Source organism: Capra hircus, chromosome 13 (assembly GCF_001704415.2).
Source record: "Capra hircus breed San Clemente chromosome 13, ASM170441v1, whole genome shotgun sequence".
Classification (NCBI taxonomy): domain Eukaryota; kingdom Metazoa; phylum Chordata; class Mammalia; order Artiodactyla; family Bovidae; genus Capra; species Capra hircus.
The window spans coordinates 70,970,287-70,984,263 of NC_030820.1; the positions used below are offsets into that span (position 1 = coordinate 70,970,287).

Genomic DNA, 13,977 nt, shown 5'->3' on the forward strand with positions numbered 1-13,977 from the left:
TCTGAGGAGGCCTTACAAATAACTGAAAAGAAGAGAAGCGAAAAGCAAAGGAGAAAAGGAAAGATATAAGCATCTGAATGCAGAGTTCCAAAGAATAGCAAGAAGAGATAAGAAAGCCTTCCTCAGCAATCAGTGCAAAGAAATAGAGGAAAACAACAGAATGGGAAAGACTAGAGATCTCTTCAAGAAAATTAGAGATACCAAGGGAACATTTCATGCAAAGATGGGCTCGATAAAGGACAGAAATGGTATGGACCTAACAGAAGCAGAAGATATTAAGAAGAGGTGGCAAGAATACACAGAAGACTATACAAAAAAGATCTTCACGACCAAGATAATCACGATGGTGTGATCACTCACCTAGAGCCAGACATCCTGGAATGTGAAGTCAAGTGGGCCTTAGGAAGCACCACTATGAACAAAGCTAGTGGAGGTGATGGAATTCCAGTAGAGCTCTTTCAAATCCTGAAAGATGATGCTGTGAAAGTGCTGCACTCAATATGCCAGCAAATTTGGAAAACTCAGTAGTGGCCACAGGACTGGAAAAGGTCAGTTTTCATTCTAATCCCAAAGAAAGGCAATGCCAAAGAATGCTCAAACTACTGCACAATTGCACTCATCTCGCACACTAGTAAAGTAATGCTCAAAAGTCGCCAAGCCAGGCTTCAGCAATACATGCACCGTGAACTTCCAGATGTTCAAGCTGGTTTTACAAAAGGCAGAGGAACCAGAGATCAAATTGCCAACATCCACTGGATCATTAAAAAAGCAAGAGAGTTCCAGAAAAACATCCATTTCTGCTTTATTGACTATGCCAAAGCCTTTGACTGTGTGGATCACAATCAACTGTGGAAAATTCTGAAAGAGATGGGAATACCAGACCACCTGACCTGCCTCTTGAGAAACCTATATGCAGGTCAGGAAGCAACAGTTAGAACTGGACATGGAACAACAGATTGGTTCCAAATAGGAAAAGGAGTATGTCAAGGCTGTATATTGTCACCCTGCTTATTTAACTTACATGCAGATTACATCATGAGAAATGCTGGGCTGGAAGAAGCACAAGCTGGAATCAAGATTGCTGGGAGAAATATCAATAACTTCAGATATGGAGATGATACCACCCTTATGGCAGAAAGTGAAGAACTAAAAAGCCTCTTTATGAAAGTGAAAGAGGAGAGTGAAAAAGTTGGCTTAAAGCTCAACATTCAGAAAACAAAGATCATGGCATCTGGTCCCATTACTTCATGGCAAATAGATGGGGAAACAGTGGAAACAGTGTCAGACTTTATGCTTTTGAGTTTTAAAACCACTGCAGATGGTGCCTGCAGCCATGAATTTAAAAGACGCTTACTCCTTGGAAGAAAAGTTATGAGCAACCTAGACAGCATATTCAAAAGCAGAGACATTACTTTGCCAACAAAGGTCCGTCTAGTCAAGGCTATGGTTTTTCCAGTGGTCATGTATGGATGTGAGAGTTGGACTGTGAAGAAAGCTGAGCACTGAAGAATTGATGCTTTTGAACTGTGGTGTTGGAGAAGACTCTTGAGAGTCCCTTGGACTGCAAGGAGATCCAACCAGTCCATTCTGAAGGAGATCAGCCCTGGGATTTCTTTGGAAGGAATGATGCTAAAGCTGAAACTCCAGTACTTTGGCCACCTCATGCAAAGAGTTGACTCATTGGAAAAGACTCTGATGCTGGGAGGGATTGGGGGCAGGAGGAGGAGGGGACGACAGAGGATGAGATGGCTGGATGGCATCACTGACTCGATGGATGCAAGTCTGAGTGAACTCCGGAAGTTGGTGATGGACAGGGAGGCCTGGAGTGCTGCAATTCATGGGGTCGCAAAGAGTGGGACACAACTGAGTGACTAAACTGAACTGAACATACTTTTTTGAGAATAAAGTCACTACCTTATCTCCCAACTTAAAAACTGGCAGTTAAAAAAAGTCCATGTTCAGTGACTTAGTGATTGGTCAGCTTATCTTCGCAGCTACGGCAAGAAATAACATTGTTGAAAGACACACCAGCTGCAGGTGTCCTGTGGACTCTCGACCACAAAGTGGCTGTTTCACTCACTTTGGAGATTCTCAGGCTGAACCTCCCCGACCCTGTGAATGGAACAGAACTTTGGCAAGTCTTCAGGCTGGTCCTCTAGATGCTGGAATAAATCCAAAGCAGTATTTCATAAGAAGTCTGCCACTGCCTTAGCCCGCCTGTCTCAGATCAGGGCTGTGACTGTCCCCTGGGTGGCAGGTGTCATGACAGGCATTTCATACATTATAGAAAGATGTTAACCTACTTCCAACTATACTACTGTTGCACGTAAGCCAGGACTTAACTGGCCAAGTGGGCGTTTTGCCAGACAGCATAGCGTAAGCCGTCTACCTCCCAATATTTCTTGAAATATAGATGAGAGAGACAACATTTCTGGTGGTTTCCTAGTTATGGAAGCTATTCACTCTCCAGATACATCTGAAGTAGCCCAGAATGCAGATGGATCTGGGGCCTCTCCCATATCACTCTGCCAACCCCATCTCCCTGCTCAATGACCACTCCTCAGATTGCCTTTTTAAGAAATTTTATGCATTATTTATTTAATTTTTGGCTGCCCTGGGTCTTCACAGCTGTGCGTGGGCTTTCTCTAGCTGCGGCGAGCAGGGAGGGCGTCTCATCGCGTTGGCGTCTCTGTTCCCGAGCCCAGGCTCTGGGCACACGGGCTTCGGCAGTTGCGCCATGTGGGCTCTGGAGCGTGGGGGCTCAGTAGTTGTGGTGCATGGGCTTAGCTCCTCCACAGCATATGGAATCTTCCTGGACCAGGGATCGAACTTGCGTCCCCCGCCTTGACAGGCAGATTCTTAACCACTGGGCCACCAGTGAAGTCCTCCCAAACAGCTTTTAACCCAGAGCATCATTATGGAAAACAAGCCTATGAATCACTTGTGCACCCTTCGTAAGACTGCGGCGGAAAATGTGGTTCCCAACATCACACGCTGCTTTCTTTATGAGGACTCCTGGGAACAATTCCTGTCTGGCTTCCGTGTGAACAATAGTTAGAATTTCTGGAGCAATTGGTTTGTGTTTATCTCAGGGACAATGTGAACAGTGTAGCTGCCAAGCTTTCCTTCTTCTGTCGGTGGCCGTGGTCCTGTGGGCTCTGCCTGTGACTCACCAGAAGGAGCAGACGTACAGAAATGCAGGGTTTTTTTTTTTTTTTTTTTTGCATCTGATCAGCTCCCAAGTGTTATTTTCCTCCTGTCTTGTGTTGCCTCACTTTTAATTTATGCTATCGTGTTATGCTTTATGTTCCACTGAACGCCACCTGAAAAGCGTTCTGTGAAATAAGGTTTGGTTTACAATGAAAAGTAGATAAAAAAGATGTTGAAGAGTTTTAAACCTTGTGTTTCTGACTATTTTCTTCAAAACTTCGATTACATTCTGCTTGAACCTCTTTCCACTGTTAGACTCAAGGTTTGGAGCATACAACACCCAAAACTGTAGCAATAACATTCATAAAATAATTGGAAAGCCCAAATACAGATGCTGAATATACTATGACTGTCTCTTCTTGTTCTCATGACCCAAATGAGGCAGTGCCATTGAAATGACAGAGCTTCCTGGGAGCCTAATGCATTTTAATCCTAACTATAATGAATAAATAGCATTACTTAATCCTTGAGTGGCACATGGACGTTTCCTGTGCTATCTTGCCGTCTGCATGCAGCCCCGGGAAGCAGGAGGAGCAGGCGTTATTATTTACTGCTATTTCTATTCTACTTTACTGCTAAGAAGCAAGAAAGAAGTCCCCAGATGTGCTTTCTCTGCCCAGGGATCTTCCAACTGCAGGAAACGGGCTCAAATGCAAGAAGCGAAATGACACTATGAACTCCCATCAAGATGTGCTGGGAGTGAGTTAAGGACCAACATCCAAAATGGCAGTCAGAAGGGATGACAGAGATCTTTAAGTATATGAAGTTTGAGGTAATGGGAGTCAGCTTCTTTGGAGCCATATTCCTCATTCCTTGAATGGGAGGTGATGACTTCAAAGAGCTGCACTCTCCCATAAGACTCTCTGCAAGGTCAGAAATGTTCTCTGTATGTGTCCAACACGGTAGCCATGAGAACAGGTGGCTCTCATGCACTTGAAATGTGACTAGTGTAGCTGAGCATCTGAGTTCTGAATTGGAGGTATTTTAGTTGACTTAAATTTAAATTGCCATAGTAGGTTTAATAAGGTTGCAGGGTACACGATCAATATAGGAAAGTCAATGGTATTTCTATATATACTAGTAACGAAAAATCAGAAACTGGGTTTTCTAAAAGTCTTCTACAGTAAGTAGAATCAAAAATGGGACATACTTAGGGATAAGTCTGACTAAAGATATACAAGACCTGGATACTGAAAATTACAAAACCTTGCTTGGTGGAATTACTAGAGATCTTAATAAGTAAAGAAATATACCATGTTCATGGTGACAAGTTTCATTATTGTTAAGATGTCAGTTTTCCCCAAAGTGATCTACAGATTCAATGCAATAAACCTCCATCAAAACCCTAACAGGCTTTTTTTTTTTTGTAGAAACTGACAAAAAAAGTCACATGGAAATGCAAATGTACTTAGCATCTAAAATGTTCAGTTTGCCTCAACCCTGGAAATCTGGGCTTAAGGGACAAAGTTTGTTAGAGAGAAGTTTTTTTGTTTGTTTGTTTAATGTCTTTATTGAATTTGTTAAAATACTGCTTTTGTTTTATGTTTTTGGTGTTTTGGCCACAAAGCATGTGAGATCTCAGCTTCCTGACCAGGGATCGAACTCACACCTCCTGCATTGAAAGGAGGTCAAAACTTCGATTACATTCTGCCTGAACCTCCTTCCCCTGTTTGACTCAAGGTTTGGAGTGCACAACGCTCAGAACTGTAGCAAGAACATTCATAAAATAATTGGAAAGCCCAAATACAGATGCTGAATATACTATGACTGTCTCTTCTTATTCTCATGACCCAACTGAGGCAGTGCCGTTGAAATGACAGAGCTTCCTGGGAGCCTAATGCATTTTAATCCTAACTATAATGAATAAATAGCCTTACTTAATCCCTGAGTGAGTCTTAACTGCTGAACCACCAGGGGAGTCCCCTCGAGAGAAGTTTGGAGAGGTCATAATTGTAAATTCTTGTTCTGGCACTTTTATGCTTGTAGCCCCAGTTTCTCCATCTGTAAAATGGGAATACTGATGCCTACATAACAGAATTAGCAGAAGAATTTAACAAGATCATGGGTGCAGAGTATCATCCAAGGAGAAGAGGCGTATGAAAAACACCCCTTCTCTTCCCCACCAAGCCCTTCCTCACAGTACACATTTTCTTCCCTTCCCAAAGGGTTGCACAGGTGTGAGCAGGTGGCCCCTCCCATCCTTACCTGGAGCCAAAGTTTGTCATGCTGAGACCACTTTCCGCCAGCAATGCACTGAAATGTGGCGTTCTGCCCCACGTTCACTTCAACATTTTGGAGCCGCAGAAAATGAGGTGCTTTTCCTAAGAGAGAAGCCAAAAAGCATATGAAGACAGAGTTCAACAGCCTGACTGCTTTCCTGTCAGCGGATGGCAGCTCACAGTGGACACTGGGTGGGCACTTTTGTGCTTGGGAGATGGCCTGGCTCAGTGAAGAGCTACTGTGGAGTGACCACTTACAATAGGCCAGGTACTGTTCTTAGACATTCACACGCATCACCTTACTCAAAACTCACACAAACCCACAAGGTGGGCAGTAACTCCATTTTAGCAATAAGAAAATCAATGCTCTGAAGGGTTATGGGATCTGGCATGGTCAGACAGCCAGAAACTAGGGGAGGCAAAACAGGAGTCCCAGTCTCTGAGAGCCTCAAAATCCATATTATTAGCTTCTGGGCAAAACTGTCATGTTTGGAAGAGGAAGCTGGAGAAGTGGAGGGCTCACCCTAGAAGACACCTCCTTGTAGCCTGGGTAAGCAGAGAGAAAACACCCCACAACACCTGGCCTTGGTGATGATGCTGATACTGAGGACAATGGGGGAGGGGAGGGGAGCAAAGAGAAGAGGATGGAAGGAAGGAGGAGGAGAACACCAGTGGCCTTCCCTCACTTGTGGCTTAGTACGTGCTTGGTATCACGTGCCATGTCTACACACAGTAACTCATTTAACCCAATGCAGTTGGTGATGGTATTATTTCTACTTTACAGTGAATGAACCAAGGCATAGAGAATTCAAGACCTTTTCAGAGTGTGCACTCCTTATGGTAACTCAGGATGGGAAGGAGGTAGGGCATTTATTCAAAGGACTTGGGAAAGGACTTTCAAACGAATCTCATGATGTCCCTGGGCAATCGATTCTAGAAATAAACATGTGTTTTATGTTGGGTAACGCGATAGCACCCCACTCCAGTACTCTTGCCTGGAAAATCCCATGGACGGAGGAGCCTGGTAGGCTGTAATCCATGGGGTCGCGAAGAGTCAGGTGTGACTGAGCAACCTCACTTTCACTTTTCACTTTGATGCATTGGAGAAGGAAATGGCAACCCACTCCAGTGTTCTTGCCTGGAGAATCCCAGGGACGGGAAAGCCTGGTGGGCTGCTGTCTGTGGGGTCGCACAGAGTCAGACAACGACTGAAGCGACGCAGCAGCAGCAGCAGCAGCAGCAGCAGCAGCCCAGGTTCATCTCTTTTCTTGTTTGTAGAGAGAGGTCCACACCTATGCAAGCTCTCCAAAGATGGGTGGATTGACAATCTAGGTCTAGAAGAATGAATTTCTTCATCAAGGCACAAAAGTGCCAAGGATCCCTATCATATCAACTAAATCAATGATGAACCAATCAATGAACAGCTCTGGAATGTGATCAAATGGAGACTTCTTCAGAGGATCAAGGAGGTTCAATGAAGGCCCCTGGCTATCTTCCCAGAGAGATTCAAATACCCAGACGGACAAGCAATGATAATACATCATTTACTGAAAGCTCCTACAATGCTAGGTATGGTGGTGTTTTGCATGTTTTAATGAAGTTAACGTCATAAGATTCCTAAAGTAGACTACTATTACTTCTCTTTCAGAGATGCAGAAACCAAGGCTTGCCAAGTTTAAGTTGTCCAATGCTACATGGCATTAACGACAGGAACAGAGTTAAGTCCAGGTCTGTTTTAGCCCCAGATTTCACCATTTAACCAGAACATTCTCTTGTCTCGTAGGCAAGAAGAGATCAGTGACTTCACTTAGAGTCCAAGGTTCAAAGAAAGAGCTCCCAGGCAAAGCTGTGCTGGTTCTCCAGGTTCTTCTCGTTGCTCTGGAATATTTTATCATGAGAGATCCCTTTCCACGGCATTTGTCCCCGTGGCCTTCACCCTTTGAGCTATCTGCTCCATAAATGGTGTCACTACCCGCAATGCTCAACACACGCCAAAGACCTTGACGTGATCAGGCAGACCTCCTGTGTGAAAACACACACCTGCTGCTCACGTTTTTAAATGAAGTGATAGCAGCTCAGAGTCCCCCTCATGCCACCGCCCAGGGCCCCACGACTAGATGGCATCAAGAGTCTAAGGCCCAGGGAAGCCCTCTCACGAGTTTCTTGAGCTGAGGATCCGTGCATCCAGTCAGCCTGACAAATGTCATGCTGCTTCGATTGTCTGAAATGGCTTCCTTTTCACTCTCCTGTATAATTTTGTAATGTTATTTTTGGAACTATCAGTTTAAGTCAATTCTTAAGTGGGAATAGTATGAGCCCTGTAAGCCCCGTTTATGCCACCGGTTTGAAGGAGGGAGGAACATCTACTCCATGGTAGGCAGGAGGTGTGGAGTCTTAGCGCCAGTGTTACAAGGCTTTGTGTTGTGTTTTTCAAAGGGAGGTCTCCCCCTACCCCTGGGGACCCAGGGCAAATGGTTAAACCTCTGGGACTTGTGCGATCTTCTTCGGATCGATGTCTCCTGCTTGCTTCTGGTGCCTCCCTTCTTCAAAGCAGCAGACCTCATGCCTTGGTTCTTTCATCTGCAACCCATCTTCCTCCCTCTCTTCCAGGTTCAGTGAGAGAGAATTTAGAGACTTCATGGCCCCTGGTGTTAATAGTTCTGGGAAAGCACCAAGGGTTTACATATAGCAGAGATAATGAACCCATGCACCTGCAGGAGTCTCACAGTTATGTAAAGAGAGGAAGTGGTTCAGTGTAAAACAAACAAAAACAAAACTGCCACCTCCTTGCTCCCATCTTCATTTCCCCACTTTCATAGAGAGCTGGGGGAAAATAAAGGGTTCTCTGTATCAGAAAAGCAGCAGCGTGAGCACGCTAATAACGGGCATCCAACACCAGCCTTAGCACTGAGGACACATAAGGAGTGACGAGGACCCTGTGACCTGTGGGAAGGGGGCAGCTCGCGGTTCCCTAAATCCAGCACATGGTGGCCATACAGCTATGCTCGAGATAGCCAATCATCTGACTGCTAACAGCAAATAAGAAATTCAGGCTTTAGATGAAAGCACTCATTCTAAAATCTTTTAAAAAAAAAATAGTTGCTAGTATCATTTATTTAATTAATTTGTTTTGGCCACACCCCGAGGCATGTGGGATCTCAGTTTCCCAACCAAGGATTTCATCTAAGCCTTCTTCATTGGAAGCATGGAGTCCCAGCCACTAGACCACCAGAGAAGTCCCTAAAATTGTGACTGAATTTATTAAAACATCATCCAGGCTCAACAAAACATGACTATAGGCACGCTCTTCTAGTTGGTGGTCTCTGAGACACAGCTTCACAGGGAACAATTTCCACCGGCCAGTCTTGCCCGGGCTGAACCCCTAGGTCCAGAGATGCCCCCACCCCTGCAAGTGTCACAGTGAAGCATCACTTGCACGCCAGCCCTAGATCATGGTTCTCAACACAGGAACCTTCCCCGACCACATTCCTCCTGCTTAGCACCCTCTCCACACGCCATCACTCTGAGTCCTGGCTTCATCTCCAGCTCATGACAAACCTCTCTCTCTCGCTCTGGCACATGTTCCTTATGCTGGAGACCAGTGTGGTCCAGTTCCTGAAGTTCCTGGCCTCCACATCCTCCTCCCAGCCCAGCCCCCAACTCCAGTCTCCCCCTGAGCCCTGTCCTCTTCCAGCGGTGACTTTCCTCCAGCATCTACAGCTCCAAGAAAGATATGAGGCCACCCGCTTTAACTCAACCTTCCAACAAACACAGACAGCCTCGGGGCTCAGACCAGCCACCAGCGTGGGGTTTTAAGCATCCCACACTCACTCCCCACTGAGACCCAGCTCCCCCAAAATGCGACCTTGTGGAATGGGATTAACAGAAAACTGGCTGTGCATTTGGGGCAAAACGCCGTGATGTTGGTGACATTTAAGCTCCTGCAGATGTCAGTGCAGCATCTGAAGACATATTATTGTGCCCTTTATCTCGCTCTTTAAACCTGACAGTGCTCAGTAGGAAGCCACACAATTGAGAAGAAAGCGCGCTACATACATTAAAAACGTGCTGCAGACCGTGGGCTCACGACATGGCCCTGCAAGGTTATGATGGGGGAAGAAAGTTGAAAAAACTCTAAAAGTCAACCTAGGAGCTAGAAACTTAGAAACCAAGTGGAAAATTGTGCTGACATTTATCGTCCACGGTTATAACTGCAGTGGCCCTGCTAATGGTGACACAGAGAAACAGCAGCAGAGGGTAACTATGGCTAAAATACTTGCAGAATAACTCAAAAATGTTAAATGGGGTATAAAATATAGAGGAGAGGTCTCAGTTTGCAAGAGAAAATAATTTCCATTCAGTATCACACCTAACTTCCGGTCACTGTTTTGGAAGCTGTGAGGCAAGCGTTTAGAGTCATTACTTCAGCTCAAATCGATGGAGAGTACATTTGCAAATCATTCATTAAGCCTCTTGGAATTTTTGGAATATTCAGTGGAATTGCTTATTGATAAAACTCTGACCGTACGTTAATTTTTTAAAAATGCTTTAGAGAACTGGAATGGAGAATTATGAAGCCTGAGGATTTAAAGAGGATTTTTTTTTTAATATAGCTAAATTTTTAAGAATGGTGAGTGAAGTCACAAATGCATTAAGGCTGAGATTGTGGGAAAAGCACTGTCAGTTCAAAGATCAGTTCAGAAGCTACTAGCAGGTTGCACAACTCTTGGGCTCATGAGCAGACTCCAGGACCCGTGCACAGTAGGTACCTTGAAAGGCAGCACTTGCTCCCTAGAATCAAACACCCAGCCGATTCTATAAATCTAAGAGTGCACCATTTTTGATGCCTCTGGATCCTGCTCTGATTGCATAGGACTAGTGGAATCTACCTCCTAAACACATCTCTCATCTGTCCACCATCTCTCTCCCCCTCTAAATTTCCTTACGGCACCGCTTACCATCTGTTATGAGCTGAATTGTGCCCCCCCACCTTCAAATTCCCATCTCTTTAGCCGTAATGCTCAATAGCTCAGACTGTGACTGTATTTGGTAACAGAGACGTAAAAGGGTGACTATCTTCAAATGAGGCTGTTAGGGCGAGCTCCAGCCCGATCTGACTGCTGTCCTTATAAAAGAAAATTTGGACACACAAAGACACACCAGGGGCACGTGTACACAGAGGAAACACCACGTGAGGAGACACACGCCACCTGTATCTTGGACTTGGGGGCCTCCAGAACTATAAGAAAATGAAATTCTTATGAAGCCACCCAGTTTCTATGTTTTGTGACGGCAGCCTTGGTGGACTAACATACCATCTGTTATAGATCAGATAATTACCTGATTATTTGTTTTCCTTTTCAGTCTCCTCACATCAGTGGAAGTTGCCCATGAAGGCACAAAATGGATCTGTCCTGCTCATTCCCAGAAACCCAGACTAGCGCCTGGCATGGAGCTCATGCTCACTAAACATGCTGGATGGTGAATGGATGTCTTGCCACCACCCTGGTCCAGGACACACCATCTCTTGCATGACTCCAGAACTGATTGGTGTCCTGATTTCTGTATTCTTTTCTTTTCCTCCTTCAACCCATCCTTCACAGAATGGCCGAAGTGATCTCTTAACAATTAAATGAGATCCTATCCATCCCCAACATAAACCCCTCTGGAAGTACTTCCCTGTACTTAGGTTCAAATGTAACCACTCAACAATCATGCTCAGAGCCCTGCTTCCCTTTCACCAAGAAACACCTTCCTCCATGCTCCCCTTCCACGATCCCCACACCCAGGACACTCTGGCACTATCAAAGTGACTCCCCTGCAGGGTCTCACCACCTCCCGTTTCCTCTGCCTAGATGCCCCTTCCCAGAACCTTCATGCAGTGAACTCCTTCTATGACTTGGATCTCAGCTCAGACCACATCTTCAAAGAATCTCCCCGACCACTCTACCAAGGAGCCCCTCCACATCCCAGGCCCTCACATTTGTTAGATTCCTAATACTTATCACGATCTAAAATTACATTAGTGATTTATTTAATATTAGTTACCTATTTAGTATTTTTTCTCCCTCTGGAGTGTGAACTCAAGTGGGCCTTAGGAAGCATTCCTACGAACAAAGCTAGTGAAGGTGATAGAATTTCAGTTGAGCTGTTTCACATCCTAAAAGATGATGCTGTGAAAGTGCTGCACTCAGTATGCCAGCAAATTTGGAAAACTCTGCAGTGGCCACAGGACTGGAAAAGGTCAGTTTCCATTCCAATCCCAAAGGCAATGCCAAAGAATGCTCAAACTACCACACAACTGCACTCATTTCACACGCTAGCAAAGTAATGCTCAAAATTCTCCAAGCCAGGCTTCAACAGTATGTGAATCAAGAACTTCCAGATGTTCAAGCTGGATTTAGGAAAGGCAGAGGAACCAGAGATCAAATTGCCAACATCTGCTGGATCTTAGAAAAAGCAAGAAAATTCCAGAAAAAACATCTGTTTCTTCTTCATTGACTATGCCAAAGCCTTTGACTGTGTGAATCACAACAAACTGTGGAAAATTCTTAAAGAGATGGGAATATCAGACCACCTGACCTGCCTCCTGAGAAATCTGTATGCAGGTCAAGAAGCAACAATAGAATCAGACATGTAACAACAAACTGATTCCAACTTGGAAAAGGAGTATGTTAAGGCTGTATGTTGTCACCCTGTTTACTTAACTTATATGCAGAATACACCATGAGAAACGTTGGGCTGGAAGAAGCACAAGCTGGAATCAAGATTGCTGGGGGAAATATCAATAACCTCAGATATGCAGATGACACCACCCTTATGGCAGAAAGTGAAGAGGAACTAAAAAGCCTCTTGATGAAAGTGAAAGAAGAAAGTGAAAAAGTTGGCTTAAAACTCAACATTCAGAAAACTAAAATCATGGCTTCTGGTCCCATCACATCATGGCAAATAGATGGGGAAACAATGGAAACACTGACAGACTTTATTTTCTTGGGCTCCAAAATCACTGCAGACAATGACTGTAGCCATGAAATTAAAAGATGCTTACTCCTTGGAAGAAAAGTTATGACCAACCTAGACAGCATATTAAAAAGCAGAGACATTACTTTGCCAACAAAGGTCCATCTAGTCAAAGCTATGGTTTTTCCAGTAGTCATGTATGGATGTGAGAGTTAGACCATAAAGAAGGCTGAGCGCCGAAGAATTGATGCTTTTGAACTGTGGTGTTGGAGAAGACTCTTGAGAGTCCCTTGGACTGCAAGGAGATCCAACCAGTCCATCCTAAAGGAAATCAGTCCTGAATATTCATTGGAAGGACTGATGCTGAAGCTGAAGCTCCAATACTTTGGCCACCTGATGAGAAGAACTGACTCAGTGGAAAAGACCCTGATGCTGGGAAAGACTGAAGGCAGGAGGAGAAGGGGACGACAGAGGATGAGATGGTTGGATTGCATCACCAACTTGATAGGCATGAGTCTGAGCAAACTCCAGGAGCCTGAAATGGACAGGGAAGCCTGGCATGCTGTAGTCCATGGGGTGGTAAAGAGTAAGACACAACTGAGCGACTGAACTGTCTGAACGCCCTCTGTCCATCTGCTAAGTATACACCATGGGGACAAAGACCTATCTATCTTGGTCACGAGTATCCCCTGGGTCCAGCAGGAGTTCCTGACACATAACTAATGCTCAATAATTGACTACTGAAAGAAAGAATGAATAAAAACCCAAACTGGATATGAACGGAGCATGCAGAATGGGCTTTGGCTAGGCCCTGGTCAACTCAACACGACTCACGATAGATCTCAGAGGACTATGTGAACCACCAATATTTGTATGTAGAGTTAAATGGGATTTTCCAATTCCAGCCCCTATCACAGAGTCCTCATGTTTTGATTTCTGGGAAGTTTAAGCTTAAGCCTCCTAAGCATCTAGGCTGAACTCAGATGAGGCACATTATGCAAGAACACAGTCAGGGGCACGTCTTCCTGAGTTATGTCGCATGGCCCATTTGCTGGGTAACTGGCTCTTGGCAATTCCATAACCAAGTCATCTACTCTCTCCTCAGCAGGGGGAGTATGAAGCTGTCAGAAAAATCCTAAACTCAGAAGCAGCCCCGATGGAAGGAGGATTCCAAGAGAAGCCATGAGACTCTGAGGGTAGACCCTCCAGAGAGCTCTCCCCCGTGGAGACTTCTCTGAGAGAAGGAAGCGTGTGGCCGCAACAGCAAACCATGGATGGTGTGCAGAGTTCAGGCAGAGCCAAGACTGGGAGAAGAGACAGGTTCAGGTTGGCTCTCATGGTGAAGGCGAAGGCAAAGCAGAGGACAGAGTTCTGGGATCCCAGGAGAGAGAACCAAGCCGGATCCTTCAGGGAAGAGCCCAAGGTCACCTACTAGAAAGACCTAGTACAAGCGTCCTGCACAGGCCAAGCAGGAGGCAGCAGCTGGATGCAGCTCCAAGGACAGGATGCGTGCAGGGCTTGGGGAAAGCACAAGGCCTGTCTCAGAGAGACTCGCTCAAAACTGGGGGCTGTGCAGGTCACTCCTGCA

At 45.2% G+C, this 13,977-nt stretch overlaps 1 protein-coding gene across 6 annotated transcripts in view; it reads right to left on the reverse strand.

The window, feature by feature from the left end:
- Nucleotides 1-13,977, reverse strand: part of PTPRT (protein tyrosine phosphatase, receptor type T) — a 1,156,023-nt gene that overhangs the window by 709,254 nt on the left and 432,792 nt on the right. For all 6 annotated transcript variants that reach the window (XM_018057887.1, XM_005688694.3, XM_018057889.1 and 3 more), the window contains exon 5: nucleotides 5,416-5,531. In XM_018057887.1, coding sequence (XP_017913376.1) covers nucleotides 5,416-5,531 — 116 coding nt within the window. The remainder of the gene's footprint in view (nucleotides 1-5,415; nucleotides 5,532-13,977) is intronic.